Source organism: Ambystoma mexicanum, chromosome 8 (assembly GCF_040938575.1).
Source record: "Ambystoma mexicanum isolate Mex_15411 chromosome 8, UKY_AmexF1_1, whole genome shotgun sequence".
Classification (NCBI taxonomy): Eukaryota; Metazoa; Chordata; class Amphibia; order Caudata; family Ambystomatidae; genus Ambystoma; species Ambystoma mexicanum.
The window spans coordinates 1130883833-1130900456 of record NC_090929.1 but is presented as its reverse complement, the minus strand read 5'-3'; the positions used below and the strand labels follow the sequence as shown (position 1 = coordinate 1130900456).

The 16624-nt window shown below is 45.5% G+C and overlaps 1 protein-coding gene across 3 annotated transcripts in view; it reads right to left on the bottom strand.

The window, feature by feature from the left end:
* The window catches only part of FRMPD2 (FERM and PDZ domain containing 2), an 878187-nt gene that overhangs the window by 93342 nt on the left and 768221 nt on the right, over positions 1–16624 (bottom strand). For all 3 annotated transcript variants that reach the window (XM_069611181.1, XM_069611182.1, XM_069611183.1), the window contains 3 exons: positions 5802–5973; positions 3810–3883; positions 3563–3660 (listed from right to left, as the gene is read on the bottom strand). In XM_069611181.1, the coding sequence (XP_069467282.1) occupies positions 3563–3660; positions 3810–3883; positions 5802–5973 (344 nt within the window). The remainder of the gene's footprint in view (positions 1–3562; positions 3661–3809; positions 3884–5801; positions 5974–16624) is intronic.

Sequence of the window (16624 nt, the reverse complement as noted above, 5' to 3'; positions counted from 1 at the left end):
TTAATGCCAGTAATAATGACATTCCACTAAAAGAAAGAATGTCCACGATGGCTGTACCCATATGTGCCAGTAACCCCTTGTAAGAACACTTACATTGACCCAAGGTTGGCCACTGTGGGCCAGGCCTGTTGATATCCGCTCCCAATGCCAGTTGGGGTGCCCAATGAGTTGGACCGGCCTCCCATGTTGTTAAATGAACACATGCAGCTGTGGGGGGGTTCAGTTTGCTGCCTTGGGTGTCGGGGTGTTTTGATGCACCATTATGCAAATTACACTCAGTTATACCTGCTGATAATTTCTAATGGAAATGTCCTTGGTCTCTGTGACTGCTACTGGGGATGCACAACTGGATATCGACACACTTTCTATAGCCTTATCCCCTTAAACGATCCTTCAAAAGTGGACATTGCTTCGCTGCGCACGTTGCTAAAAGTCTGCTATGCTTTGTGTTTTGAGATGCATTAAAACAATAAAAAAATCCATCAAAAAGAGTTCTACAGACAGATCTCTGATTTTCAGTTTTGACTACATAAAAGAATTCAAGCGAGACATGCACCTACCTACAATCTGAAGCAAAGAACCACCTTATGGGCACCTCACGCCACTGCGCACTGTGCAGTGACTCAGGAACCCGATATACTTTCCCACCAGCAGTGTGCAGTGTCTCAGTGACTTCAGCTAGAGTCTACAACCTGTGGTTCTCAAGATGTTTTGGGATACAACTCCCACATTCTATGCCAGACTTTGCTTGCTATGTCTGTTGGAAGTTGTAGTCTAAAACATCTGGTGAGCAAATGGATGCAGACCACTTAGCTAGAGACTTAAACAGCTCTTTTGAAAAATGTCTGACTGAAGAAGTTGGAGATCATCCAACAAGGGTTGCAAGCCTGAATTTCAGTGAAAATCTAATTTTGATCTTTTGCTGCCTGGGATAATGCCCGCAGCAGTCTGCTACTTCGAGCTTTTTGTTGTAGGCTCCGTTGGACACTCCTCCAATGCTCCAAAAGGGTAAAACCCCAGAAGAAGTGGAGTTTTGCTCCAAGTTATGGAGCTTAACACTTGGCACACCGACGCAGAACATTTGGATAGTCCTTTCCTAAGCCGTGGGTCAGAAGGCCACTGTTTTCCTGTTCACTCTGCTTTTATTTGGACTACCGTGATGAGTGGAGGGCATGTATGGTGCACAGGTTTTGACACCAGGGGGAGGTCTTGCTTAATGTAACAGTGACAGAAGGGCGGTGTCACCAGGAGGTCTGTTGTGTCTCATACGAATCATCCAAGTAGACTCAGGCTTACACCAGAAAATGGAATAAAAAGCCTTATATATGAGCCCTGTGGAGCCTGCTAGGGATTTTCCTGGTATATGCCCAGACCGGTCAAGACGTCCACCGAGGGTCAATGTTAGACTGCAGCACCGGCACCTCAGGTTTGCTCACGGTGGTAAGTCTAGATGGACCGTCAGCGCTAGGGCCTCTGTTGGACCTTATAGGCGACTCAGAACATTCCGCTTGTACATGATTTTCAAAACAGTTAAGGGCTCAGTGAGCCCTCACAGTACAGTGACTGGCTGGGAACGAACCTTCTCAGCGAGTTGACTGCAAAGACAAAGGCGAAGGGTTTCTCACCTTTGTGAAACAAATCTCTATAGTTGTTCTGGAAGCTGGTGTTACAAAATGCCCCCTCCCCCTCCTCACTGTAGACAAGTTTTGAGAAGCCTTAGAGAAAGTGCATCAGACAGCATGCACAGGAACTGCAAGTGATTGGTCCTGAAACATTGGAGACAAAAGGGAGCTCATTTTGGGGGTGTAATGTTCATGAAAGGCGTAAAAGCCTTTAAGGTTTTCACGTCTTCCATTAATGCCATGCCCCATTTTCATTAATTTTTATGGTGGACAGGAGGGGCATCTCCACCGCCTCCCTTCCTCTGCGCCATACAAATGCCCCAGCATTTATGCTGGCTTTGCATTTTCGTGCTGGTGAAAATGCTGGGGATCCCCATAGAGCCTAACAGCTTTATGCGCCAGCATTTCATTGTAAACACTGATTACCATGCTTGCATTGCATGCAGCGTTTACAATGAAATGCTACCTACCATAATCACGTTGGCAGGAAGTATTTACAATGGCAATTAAACTCTACCTACCATGCGCACGCTTGGCATGCAGTTTTTAATTGTAATTGTAAATGCTGATTGCCATGCGAGCTTGGTAGGCAGAGTTTACTCATTTGCAGGGCCGACGGCAAATGTGAAAGGCAAAAGGCGGCGCACACACATATATGTCGCCTTTTGCACTGCACATTTGCCCTCCGCCGTGAAAATGAGCAAAAATTGATGGCAATGAGTCGCCTACATGTATGTCTACACGTAACGGTGCACATCGCACAATTCCACAATAGAGCAAAATGAGCTCCAAGGTGTGTGGGGGTCAGCATCAGAAAATGTGATCTAGCAATATGTTAAATGCTGATTTGCAACAGGGTCCTTTCCATTCCTCTTCTTGTGTACATTATCTCAAATATATGGAGGAAATGGGACTGGATGCAAGACAATTGTAAACTGTTAAATGTATGATCCGTAATTGTTATCATAATATTATCAATTTAGTTTTGCAAACATTGGATGGTTGATAAAAATGTCCCAGTATGGATTTCACAACAGGGACTTAAATGTGCCTCTATGTGAGGTTACCCCATGTATCCTTCCAGAAGATGCCCTTTGCAACAAAAAATGCTAGCATGGGAGCTTCTTCTCAAATTAAATCTACCTACGGTCCTGTCTATAAATTGCGATTGGATCGCATGGTCGAGCCACCCAGAAGCACCATTATCCTCAATGCAAATGACAAAGTCCTCTTGATATGACGTGCTTCTTGCAGTTTAAGAGAACACAGTACAAAAGTTGAATCAAGCATTGACATAGCCAACAGTTTTGACTTTTATGCAGGTATGGGAAAGGCTCTATGTTTCGTTTTTGAGATAAAATGTTAATTCCTGTGTTTGCTTTGAGTCATACCAAGATCACTGTTATACTCCAGGGATGTCAAGGACACCAATCGACCTAACTGCAACAAGTACTGCTAACAAGTACTTTCCTTAGCACACTTAAAGGTCAATCCCAGAGTTCCTTTTCATGGGCAATTCAGCGTATTCTAACTCTACATAGCAAAGGCCTGCAAGCGGCTCGCCAGATGTTTCGAACTGTGACTCCCATAATCCATATACTGCAATACAATAGAGAGAGGGCCAGGGGTATGTGTACGAGACCAGGGAGATGCTGAGGATTCTGTACACAACCTAGCAACCAAATGTGCCTCTAGCATAGGTTATATATAGACTAGAGGGATTTTTGGTTGTTGGATTGTTCCCATGATCCCTCAACATTGACTTTAATGGATGATGGTAATCCTTCCCTCTCAGGTGATCCTTTCATTTGGAGTGCTTTGTAGCATCCATCTGTAACATGTATCTGAATCCCACTGGCTCCATTAGCCCCCTGGACCTGGAGGGACCTCCCCTCCAGCAGCCTCTCCAATCTCTGAAGAGCTACAATTGGTAGACTTACCTGGCACTAATCACCCCAAGGCTTTGGTAATACTGGGGAAGAGTCGAACCGCACTGATCCATTGATTTCACTTTGGAGTTACGCTTACTGTCTGCACCCTAGGGAAATACAAGCAAATGAAAACACACGCATATTTAATACAGGTTTTCAAGGCATGCGCATATTTAGTTAATGTTACGTTGGTGTAAAAGGAAAACATAGTTTTGTAAAGTATGTGCCGTGGATTTCTTTGACCTTGCATAATTACCTGATGGATCTTCAAAGTGGATGCGTCTCCTTTCCAGGCAGGAGTGGTACAGCTCTGTCCATGCCTGCCATTGGCTGCAAAACACAGGAAGAAGAAAGCAGCTGTTAGCGGCGGGGATGCTTGGGTGTCACCATGTACACAGTTCTTGTTTCAGTGATCTCCAGCTCAGGATGTCACTGAGATTGCAGGTAGAAGAAACCAAGGCTAAAGTGTCAGCATGACAACTCAGGACATAAAGGAGATGCCGCTCTCCAGTGATCATATATGCCAAAGACCGACATTACCCACCAGTGCTCATATATTTACTCACCATATTTCCAAACAACAAAAACTTCAGAAACAAATTGAAGTGCAAGTGTTTGTCTGACCTCAATAGCCTACTTCGGAGCTCAATGCACCCTAGTTCTTGGCTGAAAGGTTGAGGCACACGGAAACACTCACTTTTGTGCTCTGTCATTCTGGATCGGGAATGTGCCCTCACTTCCAAGAGAAATGCACGTTTACAATGATATTCATATAACACAAAAACAAACACAATCTGTGCAGTCAGTGTGTGCTCTAAGAGTAAGGAGCTCCACCATGTGATGCAGGTGGAATCATTGTCTATAAATGAGTTTTCAATGATTCAGCACACAATCACTGCAGAGTTGGGGGTGGCGAAAGTGGAAGTTCCAGGGACCCATTTCCTGCCCCTCTTGGTTGCTGGAAGGGCAGATTCTTTCTTTAAAGGATGAATGCCATATTAGATAGAGCCTCCTCCGACAACCGGCTAATTCCTCCCAGGAAAGTGAACTCAGTTCAGGACTGAGTAGCGGGCAGATAGGAAGAAACTGCTGTTTTATTAAAGTCTTCTTCACCTTCTTGTGTATCCCAAAAGCCCTTTCCTAAGCAGTTGTTAATTAAAGGCGAGGACTGCATTCGTGATGCCACCAGGTATGGTCCACATTTAATATGCATGCTGGTCCTTTTTTGTTCCACACTGCACAGACTTGATCCCTTTTGCTCAAACTCGTTAGGTGTGAAGAGTAGCTATGAGAGTGGCATTCACGTGAAGTGTCATATTTGTTCTTAAATTAACGACTGACCAGGGCACTACCCACAAGCTTCATTTTAGCTCATGGCTTTATCAGAGAAACCCAATAAATTTAAACCATAACCAGTCCATCGAAAAGGAAAGTTTCAGAAATGGGACTCCGTGTGTCCGTTGAACTACAATTATAGCCAGGCAAGAAACAGGGGTGTAAATAAAATCCCAAACCTCCCGCACACGTTCTAAGGGCCCCCATATTGGCTTGTCTTAAAACCTGCCTACCTCTTTGGGTGCGGGGAATATCAAAGGCCCCTCACTAAATTTTGCAGGCGAGACCCAACACGTTGTATCACACAACTGGCAACAGATCAGAAGCACCCTCACCGTGGCCTATATTATCTGCCAACACGCTGGCTTTTAGGGTGCTGTAATCTTCTAGGTGCCACACCTCTGCTCCAAAGAGGATGCTAACCAATCAGCACAATCATTCTTGCACTGGGCATAACAGACACCAATGCAGCATCTGTGGTGCAGACGACCCCAGAGGTTTAGAGAGATGTCCAAAGACATGGGTGTCTCTGGGTGGCCGCACTTTCAGTGGCCCTGCTGCATATTTTACAGGGCGGGGCTTATTTTGTGGTACACTGCTGTTCTTACAGCTCTAAGCAGAGACACCCTCTCACATGTACAGGTGAGGGCCCCTTGGCTCACACTCATGTCACAATCTGTCACCTCCATGTACTCTGTGGTGAGAAGGTGTCTCTGCGGTTCATCAGCAGTAAATAACCACACACTCTGAGCCCTCCCACTCAGTGCACATTGCCTTAGAACTCCTTTCCTGCAAAAAGCATGCAACCTACTCACAGCTCCCATCGGTTACAGGCACACTGAGAATGCACGTCTTCTCAGGTACCAACCCATGCATCACCAGTAAGAAAATAACAATATCTTTACTATTTTACCAGATGCCGGTGACCCATTTTCCAAGGAAGACATCATGTAGCTTTGGCTTTCACGGCATATGGTGTCAGACATTGCAGGTCGGCAGATGGTAAGATGGACCGTGCCCTTAGCTCTGCGCAGAACATCAACAACAGAACTGTGTGTGAGGCCAGACATGTGATGACCATTCACCTGAAAAAGCCAGAACACAAGTCACACGAGGGACTAAGCAGATCATGAAATCACGCACCACTGCTCAAAGGTCTGCTCAAACTGATGACATTTGGATTTCTTTTGGTATATTATTTTATTGCATATGCACACGCACAAAAATAAATTCAGTTAATTTGCAAGGAACGCATCTAAATATGGCATTAATCACCCATTCCACGGGCTGGAATGGTGGGTAACGGCCGTTAGGGCGGATAATCAGGCACTGGGCCATTAACCCCGCTCCAACTCTTGGAACGGGGCTTCAAGGCTATAAGTACCCGGGGTTGCCAAAGCGGTAACCCGGGGTGCTAAAAAAAGTGTTTTCCGAAATGGCCACCATGGAAAGGGAAGCAGGGCTCTGCATGGAGCCCCTCTTCCCTTTCCATGGTGGCCTGCAGGAGCTCAGAGGAAGGAGCGGTGGCGGCAGGGAGTGCCGCCGCCGCAGGAGAAATAAGGTAAGCGGATGGTGGGAAGGGGGGAAAAAAAATTCAAATAGGGGTGGGTGTGGGGGGTAGATGGCAGCGGGGGAGCTGTCCGTCAGGCAGGATGGAAAGCAGGTTTTCACCAATTCAAGCCTGTGTTGCTAGCCGCCTGATTGGCTGCCCCCCCCCCCCCCCAAGGGTGTTAATTACAGAACATGACCTAATCCAAAACAAGTTAATGCAGTTAAACATAAGCAAAATCTGCAATGGTTTATGGTGTCTAGGGGAAAAATAAATCAACGTCATTAAAACCTGTCATATTACATACATTTCACAAACCTTTCCCATTTTTACGATAGTGCGGTCTCAGGCCAATGACTTATGTATTTAGTTTATTTGTCTATAATGTCTTCTAGGGTGTGAACTTCCCCAGCAAGACATCAGAACGCTTTGCACTGAGGTCATGAGAAACTCTGGATGTCTATGCAATTCATTCTGAAAGATCACAATATTACAAAGCAAATGAGGTGGAGTGAACAGTCCATGCAGCCAAATTCTGGACCGCTCAAAACTACTGAAATGGAGAGAAGATGAGGGTCAGACAAAGACTGAGCCTGGCATAACTCAACCGAACATTTCCGATACATATTTGATATTTGCTCAAAGTTTGAGACATGTGTCCACTATGACAAAGCATAACTATTCATGGCGAAAATAACATGTTCACCTTTCCTGTTTATAGTCTGTCCATATAGTTGTTTAGGTAACAACAGTCCAAATATCTTGGAGCAGGCTGTAGGTTAAATTGAGTCTTGGTCTGTGTAGGCAGCAGGGTGTGTAAAGAAAATTATAGGATTTGTGGATGAAAAAAAGCAGCTCCAGTAAAATAACTATTTTACGTCCTCCTAGTTCTTTACAGACACTTCATTTAGCAGAATCATGTCTGCTTCCAAGACATTTTTGTTAGCCATAACATTGTTTTAGGGATGCCAATTTTTATGAGAGATACTAATCTAATTACACGATAGTGTCTGTGTTCAAAATTAAGGTGCAATGATCCCATTTATGATTATAAACAATCATTAACAAAATTAGGTTGCAATTTAAACATGTAATTTTTAGTTGGCGTTTTGCATGTAGAAAGCGCTTTCTCAAGTTTATTCATATATATTGATGATATATTAATGATCTGGGATGGCTCCAGCTCAGAATTTAATGACTTTCTAAACCATTTTAAAGAAAACGAGTTTGGGATCATGTTCATAATTAAGTCTAGTAAAATTGCAATACCATTTTTGGATTGTAAAAAGAACATACAAGAAAATCAACTAAAGACACAAATGCATCAAAAACCAACAGAAGTTAATTCTATTCTACATCTGACTAATGCACGTCTAATGATCACTATAACCAACATCCAAAAATGGGAAATTACGAAAAATCAGGAGAAAATGTTTAGACAAGATACATGTGCATCAGTGATTCCCAGCACACGACAAACATTTCTCCTACGAGGTCACTACCCAACAGTACTTGCACAAGCAGCCAAAAAGCAGAGCATAGATCTGGGGCACAATGTTCTACTCGCATTGACAAGGCCCTTCATTCTAAAGCACTCAACATGAAACACAAAGTAAGTCTGAGCCACTTGATAACACCTAAAACTGCAGAAACAACGTGGTGAAAGAACAAACCAGCAGGCTTTTACAAATGTAGTCATTGCAATATGTGCCCCCACACTACTACTAAAACAGAGGAAATCTCCATCACTAATAGTAGTCAGTATGATTTTAAGTCATGTGTTAGCTGTAATGCCACATAGTGGGCCTACATCATTTTCTGTATCTGTAATCAAAATTATACGAGACACAATATTTGGGCTGTCAGGATCCAAGAAGAAACGAGGGACGACAGAATTAAAAATGTTCGATCTCCACTAGAAAGTCACTTAATAGAAGAACAACAATCTTATTGGTCTAGACACACCGCGGTGCAGGAGAGGGTGTGGATAGTGGCCAAACGTTGAGAAAAGCAGAAGCAAAATGGATATATCAATAAACCACACCAGAACAGTGCCTGGAAGAAGTGGATAATGAGATGCCTGCATTTCTTTAAACCAATTCATTGCTTTACACAGATAGATTATAATGTTTCACTGTTCATGTATAATAAATGTCACTTTAGCTGAACATTATTTGTGAAATAATGACAAATGTATACTTGAAGTGCTTAATAGTAGTACATTAAACGTTTTTTACAATACATGTGACATTACAATAGATATCTGGCTATCAAACACCTAGAAAGAGCCTGGCAAGATAACCCATGCCCTGCCACCGGAAAACCACTCAAACTCTGCTGCAACAAATACAAAACAGCCATACACAATGCCAAAGCCAACCTTTACCTCCAAGAACTCCAATCCAGTACCAGTCGTACACAGATACTATTCAACATTGTCAAATCCCTCTCCAAACCACCATCCACACCCTCTTACACTGCAGTATTCAATTCCCTCATGGATACATGGATAACTTTACCTCCAAAATTCACACCAGGCAAGCCGTCTGCTCTGCTCTCCCACACTCACACCCACTCCCAAACATTCCAACACATAGGACACCTCCCACCGCATCGGAAAAGACACCCTCATCACCCTTACTACCAAAGCAAAGCTTACCCACATCCTAGATGATGCATAGCCACCTCAAGCAGCATCCAACTGCTACACCACCCTCGCTCCACACTGGCTCAATATCATCAACTCATGTCTCTTTCATGGTATTCTCCTCTCTGCTCTCAAAACTGGACAAATCTCACCCTGCATCAAAAAATCATCTCCCGCCCCACACTCCCTGAAAATGACTGCCCCATCACTATACTGCCATACCTCCCGTTTCCGGTACGACGTCCTTTCGTCGCGGGATGTTTTTTCGCTGGGTTTTTTGCCGCACATTTTTTTCGACAAAAAACATCAACATTTTTTTTAAAATGGGGGGGGTCGGGAGGGAAACCACCCCTCACCCACAAAAAAATGCGATGGGTTTTTTTGAAAAAAAGTCGCAGTAAAAAACCCTGCAAAAAAACATCCCGCGATGAAATGACATGGAACCCCATTCCCATGGGTCTCATCCTCCCCCATGGAAACATTTATAACTACAAGCTCCCAGTAGTGCTGACATTTTTTGAGGGTTGTTGCCGGAATTACCAGCAGCTTGGAGCTTGGAGTGTGCTGGTGCAGTAATTTTCCGGTATGCAGTAATACTGTACACGTTACTACTGCGCCGGCACACTCATAATGAGGTCAATTATCTAGAATTAATTTAATGTCCCCACTTTTTTATTTTTATGCTAGAAGCACTGTGAGTTTAAATTAAGACATGCTTGCTTACATTTATTTTCTAGAGGCATTGTAAGGAGTTCGATCATCTGCACGCTGGGTGTGCGCTCACCTGTGCTTTTTATACATTTTAAATGAAATTGAATGATGGTAAATCAACCTCCAGAAAATGTGTGGGGCTAATCCGCACACATTTTCCTATGCTCACCGCACGACATGCACATGGACCTGTATACTCTTAGTGTACACAGCCTACAGGTGCCGTTCCCCTTGTCATATTCGTTTCGAATATGACAGCCAAAAGTAAACCAAGGCATCTCAGAAGGGGGAAGGCAAAACCTTCCTCCTGCCATGGCCAGCTAATTTACTAACAAAGGCTCCATTGGTCCGCCCTTTCCTTTGTTAGCTGCAGTTGGCAGCCTTGCATACTAATCAGAGTTAATTCAAACAGGCCCACAGGGTCCTGGTCGCAGGAATAACAAAGGAGAGGAAAACCACAACACCCCTTTGATATGCACTGTGTCAACCTGAAGCCAGCTGCTGCCTCTCAGTATCAAGGGCAGTGACCTGTCATGTCTGGAACAGGTGTTTACAGCAGTCATCCCTGCTGGGGGACCTCATTCAGAAGTTACGGATATGTGATGTGGCACAACCAAAAGTCTGGTCTCGCCACAGCTTCAAGGGAAACCTGCCGCTTTAATCAAGAAGCACATAGGGCACAATTAACCAGAGAGACGCTTTGATGCCCAACAGAAAGGAAGATGGGTGGGACTTATTATTACATGTTTTCACCCCTTTACCTTTTATGGTGCAAAGCACTCTCGTTATGACCTCACGCATACAGGAGATTGTTGGTGGGGAACCAGGATTGGTTCATTAAGGTAGGCTTAGTATCCTTTAACTATTGTGATTAATTACTATGCAGACTACTCTCCGGTCAGTATCCAGAGTGCATCCCGTTTCATTCTTGAAACTGTCTGTCCTCTACACCTTTACAGGGTGTGTTGTATTTTGTAGTGTGCTAGAACTGTCTGTTGAATAATAATAAAGTAGATATTTGTATACAAACTTGACTGGACAGTCCCTTTTACCATTGGGTAATCATTGTATTTTCGCTGTGTTGCGACTAACCAACGATCCACAACCTCGTGGAGATAAGCCCGCAGTTTTATAATTTGCTTGTGTTTCCAAGCTGTTCAAATCCCTTCTGGTGTACTAGTGGCTTGGGGACTGATTGATGGTTTAGAAACTGATATTCATCCCTGGACCATTGGTGCCCCGGAAGTTGATTTGTCACAGACATAAAGCACCTTGAAAGATTAGATGCCAGGCACAGATTGCAAGCTATCACATGAGTAGCGAACTGGGACTTGGCCACCCTACCTACCTCGTATTTGCTAAAATGCACAAACCCATTCTAGACTACTCTAACAAATGTACCAATACCCTGGGCTTCGGTCCCCCAAAGGTGTTCACCTACAGCACTTTGAGGCAATACCAATGCGAAAATACACAATACATGGAAGTGCTATTTGACAATATTTTACAATGTGCGTATTTACGGTAAGGCATCACATAAACTTACCCTAACTATTTAGACATCTATATTTATAAAATGTGTGGGTGGCTGGGTTTGTGGCAAAGCTTGTTCCCTATACAATTCCACACCGTTTCAACAATCTGCACCAAATTCTGCATAGTTACCTGTTAGGACCCAACAGACAATACTGGCTACATGACATTTGGACCCCTCTCCCCTGTGTTCCTTGCATTTCAGCACAAGTCAACAATTGTTTGTGGGTTTGTGGCTTGGCAAAGGTTTGTTCATTATACAATTACACACTGTTTCACCAATCTGCACCAAATTTTGCATAGGTACCTGTTAGGACCCCCTGGACATTACTGGCTACTGCAAGGAAGGCATGGTTATCAGAAGTACGACAGACACAAGGAGTAAATCCAAGGGTGTTTATTGAACAGTAATAACACCTAATCTAAACCTAAATCTAAGATGGGAGCAAGCTATGACCATCAAAATAAAGAAAACGCTATCCTAGTGGTGTTGTGTCAAAACAAACAATGGCCTACACTAATAAACCTATTGCCAAATCCTTACTCTATATAACAAAAGGGTGTGGGACAGTGACATGTATAACAAAGGAGTGAAGCGCAAACTGAAATGTCCAAAAAGGGTTTTAGTAGTTCAGGACTGGTGAACTAGTGCACTCCCTTCCCCACGTTACATCACGGGACAGGGCGGAACAGTGGCATGACTGTGAGCACCCCTTCAGTTTATAGGCATCAGGAAGCAGTTTCTTCAGAAAAGGTAGGATCCCTCAAATCAATGTCTTTTGCTTGACATCACAAGACCTTTCCCAAAGCTCTCACCATGTGGGACTCCCCTCGTCCCCGACTTTCTCATGATACCCCTTCGCTGGGTTCACTTTCGTCTTACACGACTGTTCAGTCACTTTATCAAAATGCTGGATTCACTTTCCCTTGCTTTCACTAACTATCCCTCTGTCGGGTTCACTGTAGCCTTCAAATCACAGTTCAGTTAACTTTACCAGTTCTACTAGCTTATAACACTCAGGAGCTCTTAATGTCTTTTTAAACACTTTCACTGATTCACTCAGGTCCCCCTTCTCCGGGTTCAGACCTTCCTCTGTAGGCAGTTCTGGTTTCCCTTGATCAGGTGTGAGCCTTCAAACCGCTAGCATCACACTTGTTACTTTGCAATCTTTCACACTTTCACTTCAAAGTACTTGCCAGTTCAATACACAGACGTCCGATAGGCGATCGCGTCTCACTGGGTCACTCTGCTATATTGTAGCAAGTGTGTTTACTTTAACTTATCAGGCGTCTCTTTCTCATGGCTGGCCTCCTACGCGCAACCCACAATATTGGACACAGTTCAAAGGTTAATACCGGCCTCCTCACCCCCACCCCAGGCCTACTGGTATCTGCAGTTCATAGTTAGCATCAGAGAGCTAACAATTCCTTAGGTTAGCTTTATACTTTGTTTCACCTTCTGTCAAAGACCTTTGACTGCAAAAGGGTGGGCTTGTAGCCTTGATTTTACATTTGTATGACCACTTTGACTATTCCTTCATTCTTGCTACAATGTGCTTTTGCTCGCTGTCTCTCGACAACTCAACAAGCACTTCACACATTAATGTCCTTTTCATTTATCAACACAAGTCGGTCTCCCATTTCACGCAGCGGCTGATACAGTTTATCAAGACCTTCCGTCTTAAACAAGGCTTTTGGCCCAGTGCGGCTCACCTCCTTCCAAGTCCTCAGACTGCAAATGAAGGAGGTACCGCCGTGACCTTCTGGAGTAGCAGGGAGTTGCCTCTTTGGGATTCTGAAGCGACCATCACCCTGTAGCGTGTAGGACCACAGCCTTTAATTCGCCTACTGGTCCAGTCTGCTCTGCTTCCATGGTCGCATCGCCTTTCCTGGATTTCCTGCCCTTCCGTTCTGCTGGTCTTGTTCGCTTTGGTTGCCCTTCTCGCCTTGCTGTCCTGGTGCTCTCATGCTCCGCCTTTTATCCCAGTGGGGAAAGGTAACAGGATTCAGGTGCGAGTCATTAAGGTTAAGTGCCGACTCTGCCTGACCCTGATGTTGGGACAGGTCAAACGGACTGGCTGTGTGTGAGTCCGTATTTCTCTGAAGTGCTTTGTTCATGCAGCAGTGTGTGTGTAGGAAAGGGGGCGTGGGGTAAAGTTCCTATATAGTACATGGAATGAGGGTGTTCTACAGGAAAATGGGAACAGGGATACCATGTCTTCCCTCTAGGTGCCCCACAACCACTCCCCAGGGACCCCTCATCCAGGTGATCCTACCGCACTGGTCCACCCCTGGGGTCTGGATCCAATAGCGATGACTGTGCCCCGGCCCCCTGATGACAGATCCCAAGGGACTGGTCGGTGAGACACCATTTGGTTTCTCACACTACATGACATGTGGAAAGCCCACTCCTTTCCCCGGATTTCAGCACAAGTCAAAATGTGTCTGTGGGTTTGTGGCTTGGTGAATCACTGTTCCTTGTACAAGTCCACACTGTTTCACCAATCTGCACCCAATCTTGCATGCTTACCTGTTAGGACCCACCGGACATGATTGGCTACATAAAATCTGGACACTCCTTTCCCTGGATTTCAGCATTGTCACACAAGAGATCATCAATCATCAATGTGGTCGTAGAAGGACTAGCCCTCAACCCTAGAATGCACAGTTTCTGGGATATTTGCACTGCAATGCACTGCAATGAACTGCACCACGCCAGGGTGAAGCAACAGGTGGGGAGAGAGCACAGTAGGTCCCTGTATGCAGCAGTACACCAACTCTCGCCTCCCCCAAAGTCTGCTCTGGGGTATGTCATCCAGCCACACACACCATTCTCAGTGCAGTTTACTTCAGATTGCAAGGCACATCAAGCAATAAGCAAATCAGAATAGACAGTTGTCATGTCGTCCACAGAACGCATTCATAGAACGGGTACTTTTTGCTAGTTTATTACTAAAAGAGTATATTAATTCCTCAAAGCCCTCGTAGGACAAGGCTGCTGTGTTGAACGACGCAGGTTTGCAGGAGATGCTGCCCGATGACAAGTAGCACGTTTGCTACATCCACGCTTCCGAGCCTATAAAACCGAGGTTCGGACTCTCTGCAGAAAAGCCCTCGCAGGACAAGAATGCAGTGTTGAATGACGCATCTTTGCAAGAGACGTTGCCCGACAACACGTGGCACGTTTGCTACATCCATGCTTCTGAGCCTATAAAATCTGAGGTCCGTACCCTCCGCAGCAAAGCCCTCGCAGTACAAGGCTGTGGTGTTGAACGACACAGGTTCACAGAAGATGCAGCCTGTCTACATGTAGCACGTTTGCTATGTCCATGCTTCTGAGCCGATAAAATCTGAGGTTGGGACCCTCTACGGCAAAGCCCTTGCAGGAGAAGGCTGCAGTGTTGAACGATGCAGGTGTTTGACAGCAAAGGGGTCTGCAGCGCAGACAGTGGGTGCGGACGACTCACTCTCCTGTCTGCAGCCACCAGGTAAGAAATTGCAGGGAGTTGCTTGCTCTGTGCTTCTTAGCCCTTCGACTGTGCCCTCTCAACAGACTGAATGCTTACTGAGGAACCCTTCACTGTGGATACTAAAAGGTGGACCTCAGAGCCCTCCTTTCCGTTGTGAACAGGTTTTTGTCGCACAAATTTGGTAACTGAACAGAGAAATGCGGTTCCTCTACTCTGTTTTCAACATAAATTGCACTTATTGATGTTACTATTTGATGAATTCATGCGCCATAAATAAAGTGGACGCCACACAATTCCTTGTGTTGATAAATAGTGTTAGTATTTTTGTACAGTTGCCCTTTATGATTACACGTGTTTCGGCGGATGCCACCGCCTTTTTCAAATCAGGGCTATTGTGATTTCAACCAATCAATAGTACATGAACATGAAATTAAACCAAAAGTGACTGCAGTGATACAAATGGTGTTCAAATGTTAAAATGTGTCAAAAGCGCATCATTCACATGGATGAATCCATCCCATAATTGCGAAAACGTATGTGGTAAGTTTGTATGTGGCCATTCAGCATATTATAAGAAAACACAGACATAAAGGAGGGGGGAACACTGCTTCCCTTCCCTGCCCCTCTGCCCCTGCCCTTGCTTGGTGCGCCCCTTCCCTTTGTTTCCTACATGCTTTGCCCTCTCCCACCCCTCCTTGAGCTCACCTCAGCCAGCATGATCCCTCGCAATTCTTCAACATGTGTGTTTCTGCGCCCTTCCAACCTTGGCTACGCTCGCGCCTGCGCTCCTTGGCTTGCATTGTCCCGCCCAATCCTAGATTGCGTGTGCTTCCATGCATGTTGGCTACGCTCTCGCCTGCGCTCCCTAGCATGCGTGGTCCCTTGCAATCCTTGATCGTGTTTGCTTCCGTGCCCATCCAACCTTGGCTACGCTCGAGCCTGCACTCCTCAGCCTGCGTGGTCCCTCGCAATCCCTGACTGTGTGCGGTGCGCCACTTCCATCCTTGCCTGATCACGGTTCGTGCCGTTGGCCCATAGGGTCCTTGCATTCCTTGATCACATGTGCCTCTCTGCCCCTTCATCCTTGGCAACACTCACGCCCGTGCATCCTCAGCCCGTGCGGTCCCTTGCGATCCTTGATCGCCTGTGCTTCCGCGCACCTTTCATCCCTGGCTAGCTCGCACCCGTGCATTCTCAACCCACGTGGTCCCTCGCAATCTGTGATTGCGTGTGCTTCCGCACCCCTTCCATCCATGGCCAGCTCGTGCCCGCTGGTCCCCAGCTCGCGTGCTGCCTTGCAATCCTTGATGGCGTGTGCTTACACGCCCCTTCCATTCGTGGCTATGCTAACGCCTTATCAGCCCTCGCATGCGCTTTGTGCCCTCCTTTTTGGCTCGGTAGCACCTGCGCACCCTCTGCGCATCCTTGCCCACCTGCAGGCCCCTTCCTCCCCCCATCCCTTTTCTCTCCCAGCTGTGTTGATCTGTGTTTTCTATTCTGGGCCCCTTCACTTATTTCACTGTTCCTTTTTTTGTGCTTCTTGACTATTGGTATGTGTACTACCTATCTCCATTTGCTTTCTCCGTCTTCTCCGTAGGTTCCCCTTTATCACTGCTCATTTATCTAGTCCTAGCTCTTCTGTGTTGTTTCCCTATTGTGACCTTTTCTTTAAGGTTCCTCTGTTTTTTACATATACAGTACTGCCTACTTCTGTATGCTTTTTCCGCTTCTCATTGGGTTCCCTTGACCTTCATTCTTTCAAGCCCCTGCTTGCCTGGTTGTTCCCATGCTGTGTCCATTTTCCTTTCAGGTCCCCTCGTTCTTAC